At 40.8% G+C, this 13,974-nt stretch overlaps 1 protein-coding gene across 1 annotated transcript in view; it reads left to right on the forward strand.

The window, feature by feature from the left end:
* The first annotated feature begins 469 nt into the window (after positions 1–469).
* The window catches only part of prtga (protogenin homolog a (Gallus gallus)), a 31,460-nt gene continuing 17,955 nt past the window's right edge, over positions 470–13,974 (forward strand). The window contains exons 1-7 of the mRNA XM_023284239.3: positions 470–618; positions 2,026–2,328; positions 10,983–11,127; positions 11,326–11,459; positions 11,709–12,005; positions 12,096–12,255; positions 12,624–12,871. Of these exons, the coding sequence (XP_023140007.2) occupies positions 546–618; positions 2,026–2,328; positions 10,983–11,127; positions 11,326–11,459; positions 11,709–12,005; positions 12,096–12,255; positions 12,624–12,871 (1,360 nt within the window). The 5' untranslated portion in view covers positions 470–545. The remainder of the gene's footprint in view (positions 619–2,025; positions 2,329–10,982; positions 11,128–11,325; positions 11,460–11,708; positions 12,006–12,095; positions 12,256–12,623; positions 12,872–13,974) is intronic.

Consider the following 13,974-nt stretch of genomic DNA (forward strand, 5'->3'; position numbering starts at 1 on the left):
AAATAGCTTCAAGGTTAATTATTGAATTTGGAAGCTTATTAAGTACAAAAACATCTTGGAATGCCTAAAAGCTGTTTTTGGCAGAACAAGCCATAGCTATTGATGTAAAAACTGAAGTGAATTTGGTTATTATCAAGAAAACCATGGGAAATGTCTAGATATCAGCTCTTAAATGACACTCTTATGAACTATTTCTGTTGTTATCATTATATTTGTCCAAACAAATGTACCTTTAGTTGTAGAAGACATTAAAATGAACAAGAAATTGAAGAAAACAAGGGTGGTCTGATATCTTTTTCCGTAACTGTATATTGACCCAGGGGTCTATATGAGCCTGTCCTGTCCTGTGTGAGTCCTGCAGCTAGGTGGCGCTGCTCCACAGGCTCCACACTGACCCTGGGAGGTGATTGATCACCGGTGTTCATCCCAGAGGAGGCAGGCTGACCTCCTGCATCTCCCGGCAGCGGCTCCGATAGTCAGTAGCGGTGCAGCTCAGGAGGAGGAAACAACCATGAGAGAGTAGCTAGCATGCACGGACAATTTTAATGTCAATGGCGTCTGTCAAAAGGAAATTATATCAGCGTTTGCTGTTCTTTCTCGTTTTTCTTCCAGTCTCAGGTAAGACGCGTTTTCACTTTTATCATGTGTTTGAGGTTTTATTGAACACGTTAAGGTCTGTTTCATCTCAGTAGTGTGTTTGATAGTGTGCAGACTTCAACAAAATTAAGTTTAAACCCACTTTAACGGTTAGCTGGACTCTGAAATTCAACTTCTAGCTAGCTGCTGAGCTCAAACCACGAATAAAGTCGGTTATTGGCGGTTCGGTGTTTGGTTAACCTGTTTTCACATTTCCATTTTCTAATAAATTACCTTGGTCTTTTTTATCGACACGAAACTCTAAAATATTGTAGAACTTAGTGTGATATTGTGTCAGTAAACGGTCCTGTTTTGGCTAATTTATTAGTTAAGTTTGAAGTTTACTTAAAAATCACCCGTTAGCTTAAGTTTGTATGAAATGTGTTTGTTTTTCAGAGTTCGTTTTGTTTCACAAATTCAATTCAACCAACTTCTTTTCTTGATATATCAATTAAAAAGTGTTCTAAGTCACAGCTAGCCAAAGATAGGAATATATATAAAAATGAATGTGCTGTAGATATCCCAAAATTTGTGACGTTTTTATTTATTTATTTATGCTATATCCTAAACAAAATACAACTCTAGATGAGCAGTTAGAGCAGAAGTGACAGTATTAATACTGAAAGTAAATCCTATAGCCACTGTGACTGTAATCCTCTACCAGATTAGAGCTGAGATGAAACATCAGCAGTCAGTCCAGTTTAAGCCATTACACAATCAATGCATATATCAGAGTTGTTGTAGGAGAATTATTTTAAATAAAAAAACATTTGTACTGTGGACAAGATCCATGCATAGTCTGTTTCCTTGATTGAGGAGAAATCTTGCAGATATAATGTGGATTAGAGTATGGTACAGTTTGAGGTTGTGTTGATGGTTTGAACTGAAAGTGAAGTTGACTCTTCAGCTGTAGGTTTCTGTGTACACTGCAGGGACTAACAGGATAATCTGTGTCACCTTCAGCTGGTGACTTTATAGCTTTAAGTAAGTGGAGAAGAAAGACTTAATGAAGCCACGGTGTGATTACTGCACTGGACAGTTGTCCTCATGCTGACAGGCCTCCAAGCCTCTTAAATGTGATATTTCCCCTCAGAAGGTTTTAATCTGTGTCACGCTTCTATCCAGTAACTCTGATAGTACCTACCTAGAGAGTATCGAGCCACAACTGCTAATAATCGCATTACTGGCTCCAGGAAATAAGCACGCAGGCTGATGTAAACTGTGTGCATCCCCTTAAGCCAGTACTTTGACTGTAAATGCTTTGAATTCTTTCTTGGACTCGTCGCTGTGCCTTGCTCCTCTGCCCTGACAGAAGGCCCCATGCTGATAACCACCTTCACTTCTCCTGCGCTTTTCTGACTGCTTCCCTGTCTCTCTCTCTCTTTACAGGTGTTTTATGCTTTAGTGAGTTATTTTTCGTCAAGGAGCCCCACGATGTCACCGTCATGCGGAAAGAAGCGGTGATTTTGGACTGTCAGGCGCGTGGAGAGGCAACCATTGACGTCAGATGGCTCAAGAATGGAGTAAAAGTAGTGGAGAATGAACGGGTGTACCTGCTCTCCAATGGCTCCCTTTATTTTTCAGAGGTGGAGAGCAGAAGAGGAGACAAATCAGATGAAGGGTTCTATCAGTGCCTTGCTCAGAACAAGTACGGGGCAATCCTGAGCCAGAAAGCCCGTCTTACAATCGCAAGTGAGTATCACGCTGGAATTGTATTAGAAATGCAACAGTGAAGAGGACATGTGATCGACAACTCTTCATAAGTTTTGTATTCCGGTTGTTTGCCATCATTTTCCCACAAACATCAGTGGATGAGATTCAAATCTGTCTGCACATATTCATTTGTAGTTTTGCTGCCCAGTGTTGCATTCAGAGCATCTTTGGTGGTAGCAGGAAGAGAGACAAAGTCTTCAAAGTTAGAGCTTAAAAAAAGATGCTGATCAGAAGGGGGAAATGCCCATTGGTGTGTTAATGAAGGCGCGTGAGATTTGAAAGGTTAGGAGCTGTCCAGGATGCTGGTTCTCCAATGCTAAAGAGCAGATGACCCCTATTCACTGGCCTGGGCTTTCATGTTATTGCACCCGGATCACTTGAGGAATTGTTCTTTTGGAATGCTTTCTCCTCCAGTGCTGCACGATTTGGCCTCGTATTTTAAGGGGGAGGTAGGAAAGCTCCAGGCAGAGTTGGTCTTTTGGGACCTTATATCCCCTCCTCCTACCTACAGGCCATACGTCTTGCTGTGCCCACTTTGGTGGAATATATGTTAAACATTTTGCCCTGCCAGCAGTGTATTCCCATCTGTGCTAAAACATGCTTTTTTAACATTGCATGCATTATGTGGAAGTTTAATTTAATATGGAAATGGAAAAAATGACCGGTGATTGAGGTTTCCATGTAATTATGTATAGAAAGACTGTTTTACTTTGTAATGCATTTCCCCTCCAAAGTCATGCAGAGTTGAAGAGAAGTAGTTGAGAAATGTTTTTATTGTTTGGATTTCCTCAGTTTGTACACTCAAAACTGTTCAATCAGTTTCCTTTGACACCAGCATCCATCACGTTCATATGAAGAGTAACAGGACCTCAATAACATGGAGTGCAATTAGTATGAGTTCAAAACAGCTTCAGGGTCCTTTTTTTGAGCCAGTTTACATGTATTATTCTGAAGCAGTACTTTACCACATGCGGTGCTCTGTGGTAGAGGTCAGTCACATCTTCAGATATTTTCAGGTACCTAAAGAGTACATGTATTTTTATTAATTGATTGAGTAGTTTACCTGCTTTATAGCTTGAAGTTAAGAGGTGATAAAAGCTGCCAGTAAGCTTTATTAGTTTGTTTTAAAATGGCACTTAGACCTGCTGGAAGGTCTATCTGGAAGCTCATAAAATTTTCACATACCTGAGAAATGCTCAGTTGAAGGACACAGGGGTAGCAGTGGGGGTTGTTGCAAGTGGTCTGCACACACACAAACACACACATACGAATGTGAATTGCTGTTTCCCAGTACTGTGGCTTTAGCCTGAGTGTCTAAATGACCAAACTTTATTGCGGGCCCTACCAGGTCAGTAGGTATTCGAGGCTTTGCACACAATTGTTTTCTGCCTCACTAGTCTGGGGAAAGAGTGAAAAGCTTTTCACTCTGTTTTTGTCCACATTGCCTCCCGTGCTGACAAAAGAAAAGGGACTCTCTGGAGGGCAATTGTTTGTCATCAAGTCAGTGGACAAAACAGCTGGACCTAGTCATTACAGAAAGGCTAATTACATTAATTGTAAAAGTTAAAGATTAGTGAGTCCACAATTTGGTTGGAAAGTCAGAGTGGCAGTGATCATTCTGACTGTCTTCTATGACCTTCCTATTGGATTAAAGTCTGCTTAGAGAATATGTGGTCATTTGTTTTTAATGTTTGTTATCTGAAGAAATGTTGTTTATTGTGCCTATTTTGACTAAGTTGTAGTGTGTCCTCAGGTATTTTCGCATGTTAATTCCACAGCTGGAAGATGGATAGTACACTTTGTAGGGAGCCTGAGCACTTGCTTTCCAGAGGCAATTTGATATTCCTCTTCATCATGTTGACATGTTTTATGTGTTAGGTGATGGAGTTAGAGTCCTTGGGAGCTTTTCAGCCCTTTGCTCATAAGCTGTGTATCTGCTAGTTGTTAATCGAAGAGTGTGGTGGTGATGGAGCGTAAACTTTGCGCTAAAGCACGAAGGTGAGATGAGATTTGGCCTTAATGAAAGGAATGTGATACCTGAGCCTCATCGTGTGACTTTTGTCAATAGCCTTTAGATTGATGGCGATTTCAGTAGACAGACTGCCTCCCTCTTAGGGCCTCTTATTCCACGTGACCACAGGTACAGAAGGCATGAAAACTGTTAGATTTCTCGTACTTTTACAGGTATTGCCCATATGTGGCTCCCTGGACACTAAGATGTTTAAAATTTCCCTGAGATGTCAAGTTTTACGGATGCATTGCTGATAGTTTCACTTGTGTTGATGGTGAAAATCACAGACCAGTCTGAAATGGTACTGCTTTGTTGTGGACTGACAATATTGTTGCTGTACAAAGCAAAATGTGGGGACAGCAGTTCCAGGCAGAGTTAAAAGTGATGGTATCTGATCAGTGTAGAAGGTAGATCTTTCGGACTTTGACATTGCATGACGTGTTGTTGCTCACACATTGTTGGTACCAATCCCAGAAAAGTGCTCTCTTTTCCTCTAAATGATAGCAGAAACACAGGATTTTATTATAACACTGAAAGAAACTGTATTTATGTGCGTCTGATCCATCATGGCAGATATACTGTCTGCATAATGAAGTATCAGCATGTTCCATCAGTGCATTTCTAGCCTGTCATCCAACTGAAATGAGAAGACTTAAAATAAACTATGACTATATGAGTGGCAACAATACCTGTAAGTGTAAAGTAACTTATTCTACAAGTATTAGGTATATTATTTTCTGAAGTCTAATGAGTGTTTCTGTAATGTACACATGAAAAAGTGGAGCTGTCCAGCGATATAAATGTCAGAGCAATGTAATGGTATTCTTGTGCACAGTTTTGTTTATTTTTTCTAGCTTTGCTCTGCAGAAAGGTTATTCTCACAAATGGAGGTGTCACTGTTGAAGACATGTACTCACATGAGTTCTTATACTGGCCATTATTCACTTTGTTTGTGTTTAAGGCCGAGAGCCAAACAGGCTTTAAATGAGGTATTTTTGAAGGAGCTGCTGCAGTTGACTTACAATGTTTATTTTACCTCATTTGTGTGTCCATAAGCAGCCAGGTCCGGACTGCAGCATTATTTTAAGTTGCTAAGGAATGCATCTGACTTGCACTGGCTGGGCACAATTAGAAGCTTCAATAAGACGAAAGCAAACCTTGCACAGTGTGAACTGTGATGTGAATGAATGAAATGCCCTTAAGTGAGACAACTCAAAGCCTGGAATCTTGTTTTTCTCCTCTGCTGGATACGAAAGGTTACCATGGTTCCCCTGAACGGCAGGCCGAGAGGTCAAAGGTTTCTTTAAACTGTTCAATAGATGGAGGGCAGTGAGACCTAGAACGGGCCTTAAATCTTTTCTACAATAATGCTGGATGCTCATCTAATTTATCAGTTGCATTAATAGTCATCAGGGGATCTGTTTTTGTTTCCATGGGCATCTTTTTCTCTCTCATCTCTTGTGGAATAGCAGAAGTTTTATTTTTGTGGTATGCCAATGGTTTGCTGGCAAATTTTTTTAAAAGTTCTCAAAAACAGATTGCAGGTATTTACAGATTGACTTTTTTTTTTTTTTTTTTTTAAACTTTTTACTCTGACATTGAGATTAAAGACAATGACGCCAGTGTCTGAGTGGAGGGTTGCTGTTGAGTGATTGGAAAACTTTGTAACAGAGATAAGGAGTTGGAGGAGGGGGAGGAATGCTCTTCCCAACACTGCTCCCCCACTGCCTATTCGGTGCTTTGAGAGGTCACCCTGCTCATGGGAATAGTTCTTTGTTTTGCCAGGCCAGTGGTCACTTGACTGTCCTGCAGCCTGTGTGGAGCAGCAGCACATCTGCCAACCAGCCAGTGATTGATTTGTGGGCTTTCCCAGCTTTGCATTCTTCTTCTTGCTTATCAGTCCTCTTTTTCTGCAGAGCCTTTTATTAATGTCCAGCGGGGTCAATGAACATTGTAAAGGACTCATCACTCAATTAAATGGTGGTGTTTTTCACCACTGGAGGAATGAGCAAATAAAAGCTAAAATAAAGTTTTTTAGTGTACGCTCCAGTTTACGGGAATCGGCCCCGTAGGATGAGTGTATGTAGAAGTTGTGAGGGTTGTTTATGTGAGTCAGTGAAGGGCCCAGATTTCATGGGTCTCCTGATGGCCATCAATTCAGTATGCAGTCTGCAGGATCAAGAGAGGATGATCAATTTTAATGTCTCACCCAGAGAGGGGATCCTGGGGATGGATTGGGTTAGGGATGGTTGTGGGCCATCATTGCAAACACAACACAAACTGCTTTTGTTATTCAGTGTGTTGAAACCAGGTTGAGGTGAATGCACTCCCAATGATTGTTGGTGAGAACGTTTCTGGTCTTTAAAACTCGGGGATTGAGTTTGACATTTTCACAGCAATATCTTGCTGTGGCACTACAGCACAATGATAATGTATCTGACACAGAAGATTCCCCTGAAAATGATCAATTCTAGGTAGAAAGTCATATATGCAGTGCATGTAGTTTAATATAAAATGTGCAATGTGATTTGGTGCAGATTATTGTGACAGCAGTTGCAGTATTTTCACAATTTAAAAGACCAAACAAACAAAAACGGACAACTAACAGTGGTTTTAATGTCATTTTGTACGTTGGAAGATTTACATAGACTGTCAAAATGATTTGTAGGAGTGTTGATGCCAAAGTGTAATCGACAAGGTAGATAAAAAGAAATCAGCAAGTTTAGCCTTTATTAACACTAATGGCTCACATGCAAGTAAAGTACGTGCTGTGCTGTATTCTGGCTGAGAAACTGACCGGAGTAACCAGAGGAGAGAAGGCTGAACTAATTCCTGGCATTTGTAGGGGAACCTTTGTTTGGGCCTGACCTGTCCACTGACCTTTAGTTTGTTGAGCTGCTGGCATCAGGAGGCCCATCTGCTGCAAGCTGAGCAGCAGCGAGTATAGTTTTACTTCTCTGGTTCAGTTTGGACTCTAAGGTGAACTACTTTATTAAACCAGGAGGGCATATAAGCAGACTCATATTTGTGTACCTTTAACTCTGAACATTGCTGACACATGCCATTGGTTGTATCTTTGTGACTTGAACTACTGCAACTTTTGTGCATAAAAAAATATGCTGATTAATTCCTCACCTCTCCTGCATAATATTATGAAATAGGGAGAAGATGGCACCTTTTAAATTAATTGTAAAGTGAACTGTGGTGAAATGTCTGGCAGCAGCTGCACCGTATCTATTGTTTTATTTGTTGTAATGGCAACAACTGGCAGATGTCACTGGTACAACAGAGAAGGATATTATTACAAAACATAATTTTCAAGTCCCATAGCCAAAGAAAGTCAGTTCCAGACAGCAGTGACCATCAGTGCTGGTTTGGGGTGGTCATTCACAGCTCTGCCGGAGTTGGGGGCTAGCCAGGATTTGTGGAGGTCAGAGGTGAGAGGTGAGAGGTGAGATCGCTGGGATGGGCAGATGGTCGGAACTGTTTCTTCAAGCTTTTGGGGAATAGCCTGAGACATTTATTCTGCGTTTAAGTCAGAGGACAGGGCAAAATGTTATGTCAAAGGTTTTATGTTTGTATATTTTGCTGTAGTAAAGGAAATGACATGTCACTGTTTGCATGCACAAAGTTTTTTATGTCATTTTTCTTTAGTGAAACACAAATTATAAGTGGCTGAATAACTAGATGTGTATAATTAAGTAAATCACGCTGAGCTTGATTTGTTTACCTTAATTATTTCATCAACACATTGGACAGACTTCTGCAAATATCATCATTGCTCAAAGCAGAAGTTTAGCCTCCTATTTTCAGCTTGGAGTGTTCTGCCGGTGTGCTACAAACCCGAGCACCTATAGATTTTCCACCTTGTCTTAGTAGTTTATCAATAATCAGTGATTATCCTGCTGTGTGTCTGCTGTCATTCCAGAATCACTTGCCTGAATGGGAAGGCAAAGCAGACAGGCAGAGGATCAGTGCGGCTCATCTCTCATGCCCTGCAGTCATATCACTTCAGCACATTAATGGCATTTTTGTAAGAGCGTGCGTTAACGGAGGAGGGGTGGCAGAGGGTGGATGGGTGTGGGAAAGAGGGTTTGAGTGCCTCTCCCCACTTCTGTCTTGACATCAAACAACCACAGTTGGGCTAATGGGGTACCAGCTCAAGACTAATTTGATTAAATGTGTCCATAGTGAAGAGATCTGATCCTGGCCACAGTTTGCCTCTTGTCCAGCAAGAATGTTTTACAGGCAAGTGCACAGTCTGGAAAAGAGCAGTGTCATAAATAACATTCATGCAATTAATATTTTAATTCATACTTTCATCAAATCCCTCCTTTCACATCCTGTGGTGGCATTATGACACTGAAAGAAAAATACCCCCAGTAGCCATTTTAAAGTTTAGTTTAGCAATTCTAAAGATATATTATGTAAGTTATAATGAAATAATTAGAAATACAAATAATGCCAGTGATTTTATCACAAGAACCAAGGCTGTCAGCCCTTTTTTGGTCAAAATAAGGTGCTCTTTCCTCCACAAATGTCAGCTTGATTTGAAGGCACGTTGCTGTCAAATGTGTAAAAGTCATAATTCACTGAATGTTTTCTTTGGCAGTCTGAGCTCTCCTGCTGTTTAGCACCACAACACCTGGCAACTCCGCTTACACACTGCCATTCATCATTCCACTCATACACACTACTATGTGTTTATTGCAGTATAGGGATTTCCTGCAGTCTTTTCTCGAAAGCAGAGGTTACCATCACAGCATGGTGCTTTAGGTCCTTTGTGTAAAAATGTAGCAGTAAGGATGATGGATATTAAGAATTAGAATCAGAATTACAGTTGCCAGTGTGCAAGTCTGGCATTTATGTCTTCTGAATGTTTTGCTTGTGGTTGTTTCTCCTGGTTACAAACAAAGCAAAGTTTTCTGTTTGTATCATGTTGCTGAGCTAGAAAATAGTTCATGTGATTTTCATTTATTCACATGAATGTATCTTTGTGGATTCCATGCAGTTTCACCATAATAGAAGATCCTTTTTGGATGTTATTTGAATGGTGCTAGGCGTGTTTTTTGCTCTGAGTATCTGACAGATGTGGTCTCAACTTGATGCCCTCCTTCCTGCTCTTTTGTGTTTCTTCTTTGCTGAGTGCTGATTGCTGACTGCAGCAGAAGTAACTCTGAACTTGTGTGTGCAGAGGTTCAAGAGTGCCACAGTATGTTTGCTTATCCATTACTTAAGAGATGATAGTTTCATCTTAAAAGCAAGCAGTATCTTAGCATCTCAAAAATGGGCTTACTGAAATTATAAATAGTGAAATTTGGTTGAATAGAAAGATATATAACTTCATCTGTCTGGCCTATTGTAAAAATCCTTAACAGTCTATTGATTGGTGCATGTCTGTGCCATCAATGATTGATATATTTATTATAGCTAAAAGTTAGCATGCTGTGAGGCTTACTGTTCTCTCTATCACAAACAGCTCTTCAATTGATTTCTGTCAACAAATGACTGACCTCAGGGTTCTGCAGCTTTTTGAGAAGAGGGGGATGGTACAGCAGTGGGTGACCCTAATGCCTTTTAGGACTTTTATGGCTCTGGAGGAACTACTGTCAAAGAGAGCATTCATTAACAAAAACAGCTAAAACAACTTAAGTCATTATAAAATGCATACATTTCTCCTGCTGTATAAAAGGCCTTATTGTAATTCATGTTGGGCCTCATTTGCTTGCTGCTCAGCTGGTGGCTGACAACAGCTCAGTTTCAGGGAAACCCTATCCACGCAGGATGTAGCTGTTCCACTCCAGTCATCACCTTCCTGCAGCACTCAGCATGTCTGTAGCTTTAGGTAATAGGCATCTCTGTTTTCGGACTTCCACTGGACCTGACTGAGATGGATGAGTGTCTAAAATGTTTGGAAAAATCATCCCTCGGATTGCTTTTGTAGAAATGTCCGTATAGCTTATTTATAATGACAATTTTATGGTGGAAGTAATAAATTCTCAGTCAGATTTCCTTCCTGATTTGAGAGCTTCTACCTCATGATGAGTGTTTAAGCAGCCCTGTCAGACTTTTTACGTATTCATTTAATTAACTTAAACTTAAAATGTGCTGTGGATTTACGTCAAAGCAAAGTTTAACACAACTCATGGAGTGAAATCAACACTGGCTTTCACAACAAAGAAACACCTCACGGGAGTTTCCTGTGACTTTATCTTAAAAAGACTACATATAAGGGATAAAAACATCAATACTCAATTCTGTTGTGGGGAAGAATACTGCTGAAGAAACTAATCATCTGGGCCTTTTGGCAAAGTGGCAAATTGTCATCCTCAATGTGGGAGTGAATCAGTGTGTTACATTGCTGTTCAAATGAAGTAATGATAATCTGTTACTAGTTTGATCTTATCAAAAAGTGTGTAATTGTGACAGGCATTTTTTTGGTGAACTCAACATCTAGACTCTTTATACCATCCTATTCTGACACACAGATAAATGAAAAAACATTGTTTAAGAATTAGATTAGACATTAAATTTGTTTTGGCTCTGCTAATACAGACCGTATCTCCATATTTTTTCATTTGTAAAAAGTCTTTCATTTGTGTGTCGTTTTGTTTTGCTGCAGGTATCTCCTCTTTTGCAATCCAGCCAACATCTGTAGTGGTGACTGAAGGCTCAGTTGCCAGGTTTTCCTGTAAAATCAGTGCACACCCTCCTCCCATCATCACTTGGGAGTTCAATCGTGTCACATTACCCCTCACCACTGAAAGGTATGCACTCACTTGTTTTCAGTTTAACCGCATGGTATTCATTTACATACTTACCAAACAGATTTTTTGAAGTATGACTTGACAGATGATATGGGACCACTCTCAGCCATTATGAGTTATTAGAAATACTCGTTATGTAATTGTTCCATATTGTGAGTGATGAAAGCTAAACCGTATTTGTGTATTTCCATCATTCAGAATCACAGTCCTGCCCAGTGGTGTTCTTCAGATCTATGGTGTGCAGCGGGCAGATACTGGAAACTACCGCTGCATCGCCACCAACATTGCCAGTCGCCGCCGAAGCACGGAGGCCACCCTCACTGTCACCCCAGGTGTGTCAGACAGCTCTGGTTTTACAAATGTATAATAAATCAGGAAACTGTTTAGTGGTAAAAAGTCACCACAATGTTTGCTCTGGATTTTGTCCCCAAATCTAAGCTAAAAGGAAATATGTGATGAGAAGGTATTTAGTCTGTGCCTTTCAAGCAGTTGCAGAGTGGTCAGTAGATTTTTGAAAGGCTTATTTATTCACTAACAGGACATTTTTATGTGACTTAAGTTGTCTTCTTTTTCCTGTGCAGCTCTTAGCCCCCAGCTTCCCCAGAGACCACGCATTATCACCAGACCACAGAACATTTCGGTGTCACTGCACCAGAGTGCCATCCTGGAGTGCATGGCCACAGGCAATCCTCGACCCATCATCTCCTGGAGCCGAGCAGACAGCAAGTCCATCGATGTTTACAACACCAAAGTGTTAGGAAACGGCAATCTCATTATCACGGACATCAAACCCCAGCACGGAGGAGTCTATATGTGCAGAGCCACCACGCCCGGCACACGAAACTACACTGTCGCTGCAGCCAACGTCACTGTACTAGGTAAAGACAGTCAACCATAGTTTGGCTGTATATGTTTTGATTTCATATTGGTAATCTAAAATTCCAAAAATTGCTGTCGTTTTTGTAAAGCACCCCCTTCCTTGTCGGAGTGGCCGGAGAGCCTGACCCGTCCACGTGCCGGTACCGCCCGCTTTGTGTGCCATGCTGAAGGAGTTCCCACGCCTCAGGTCACCTGGCTCAAGAACGGAGAGAAAGTTCACTCCAATGGTCGGATTAAGATGTACAACAGGTATGTTTCACCTTATTTCATTTGAAAATTAAATCCGATGACCCCATTAATTTCCTCTCTGTCATGTCAAATGTTTTTACTTCACATACACTGACATAATGAGCAGAAAGCCTAACTCCTTTAACCATGAAATGCTCATTAACAGCTTTTGTTGACTAATTTACAACAATTTAAATAAATAATTCACTAGCACTTCTACAGTAGCAAGGAAACTGAATAATTTATAGCTGTGCAAATGGGATTTTAGTTGGTTTCCCTATAATTCGCTCCTGCTCCTTATCAACTGTCAGTGCTTGTTAAGGTGATTATAGAATGACTACACTCTCATTATGTGTGTGTGTGTGTGTGTGTGTGTGTGTGTTTCCCAGCAAACTGGTCATCAACCAGATCATCCCTGAGGATGATGCCATCTATCAGTGTCAGGCAGAGAACGAGCAAGGATCGGTCCTCTCTATGGCGAGGCTCATTGTGGTGATGTCAGAAGACCGGCCAAGTGCGCCCAGGAATATCCGAGCTGACACAGTGTCGAGCTCTGCCATCCTGCTGGCTTGGGAGAGGCCTCTGTACAACTCAGACAAAGTTATTGCTTATTCTGTGCACTACATGAAGGCCGAAGGTGAGAACATTTTTGACAGTCTTTTGTCATATAGGAACTGTGTTATTTTAATTAGTAGGAAACTGAGAATGTTTCAAGATATTTTATGTTTATGGCATTTATAACCTCAGGAAGTAGCAATTCAAAAACCTAATTATGGCATCTTCCAGTCTATAAAGCTCGATGTGGGAGCAAACTCTGTGTTATCAAAGCTCCGTGGTTAGACAGAGGTCAGAAAAGGCAAAACTCCCAAATCAAGTTGAATGACAGCCTTTTCTGAACAAACAGGAGTGGTCATTAGTACCATAGTCCTGGGGAGTTTTAAGATGCAGGGTCCCTTCCTTTGGCTGACAAAATGCAGGATGAAGACAATACTATTCACTAAAAGCACAAGGGTTGCAGTGTGGTAGCAGAAAAGCCTTAAAGCCTTTCAGCTTTCCTGGGAACTCTTGCTGTTGACAACAAGAGTCACATTCAGACAATGCAACATTTCAGGATAACGTGAAGCCTATGCATTCAGGCACTTGATTATAATGCCACTGACTTCCATTGGGGAGGTGAAACGTACAGAATACAACTAGGAGAAAAGGACCACCTGCTGGATTTTGTTGGGAATAAGAAGGTCATAAAAAGAAGGAACAAGCTGAACAAATTCCCTGTTTTATTCTTGAATAATTGGCATCTGTTGGGGATTTTCTGCACTTAATACAGATTTCTTGTCAGAGTCTTCTTGGTCCCAATCAGAGACAATAGCTTTTCATTGACATTGACAGAGTATCAGACAGTACACTCTGCACCTGAGGTTGTTGACAGAAAGGCTTGGCATTAAATTGAGGTTTACTGAAAAGAGGAACTAATTAGCCAGTGCGATGGAGTGTTCAAAAGTGTGCATTCTGTGAGGCAACGAGTGGGCATGAATTCAACAGGAGAGCAAGCTTTATTAAACTTTTCAGCGGGGCTTACTGAGGCATTCAGATGATGGAGAATGCTTTTTTTGTTTACTCTGAAGTATTTTGTTTACCAGGTCAAAAATCAGGCCAGGTAATTTATTTTCCCCAGAACACAAATACGTCTTGTGTGTGACTTTGCTGAACTGCTCTAAAGAAAAGGGCATAAAGTGCAGA

The sequence above is a fragment of the Amphiprion ocellaris genome, chromosome 1, assembly GCF_022539595.1.
Source record: "Amphiprion ocellaris isolate individual 3 ecotype Okinawa chromosome 1, ASM2253959v1, whole genome shotgun sequence".
Taxonomy (NCBI): domain Eukaryota; kingdom Metazoa; phylum Chordata; class Actinopteri; family Pomacentridae; genus Amphiprion; species Amphiprion ocellaris.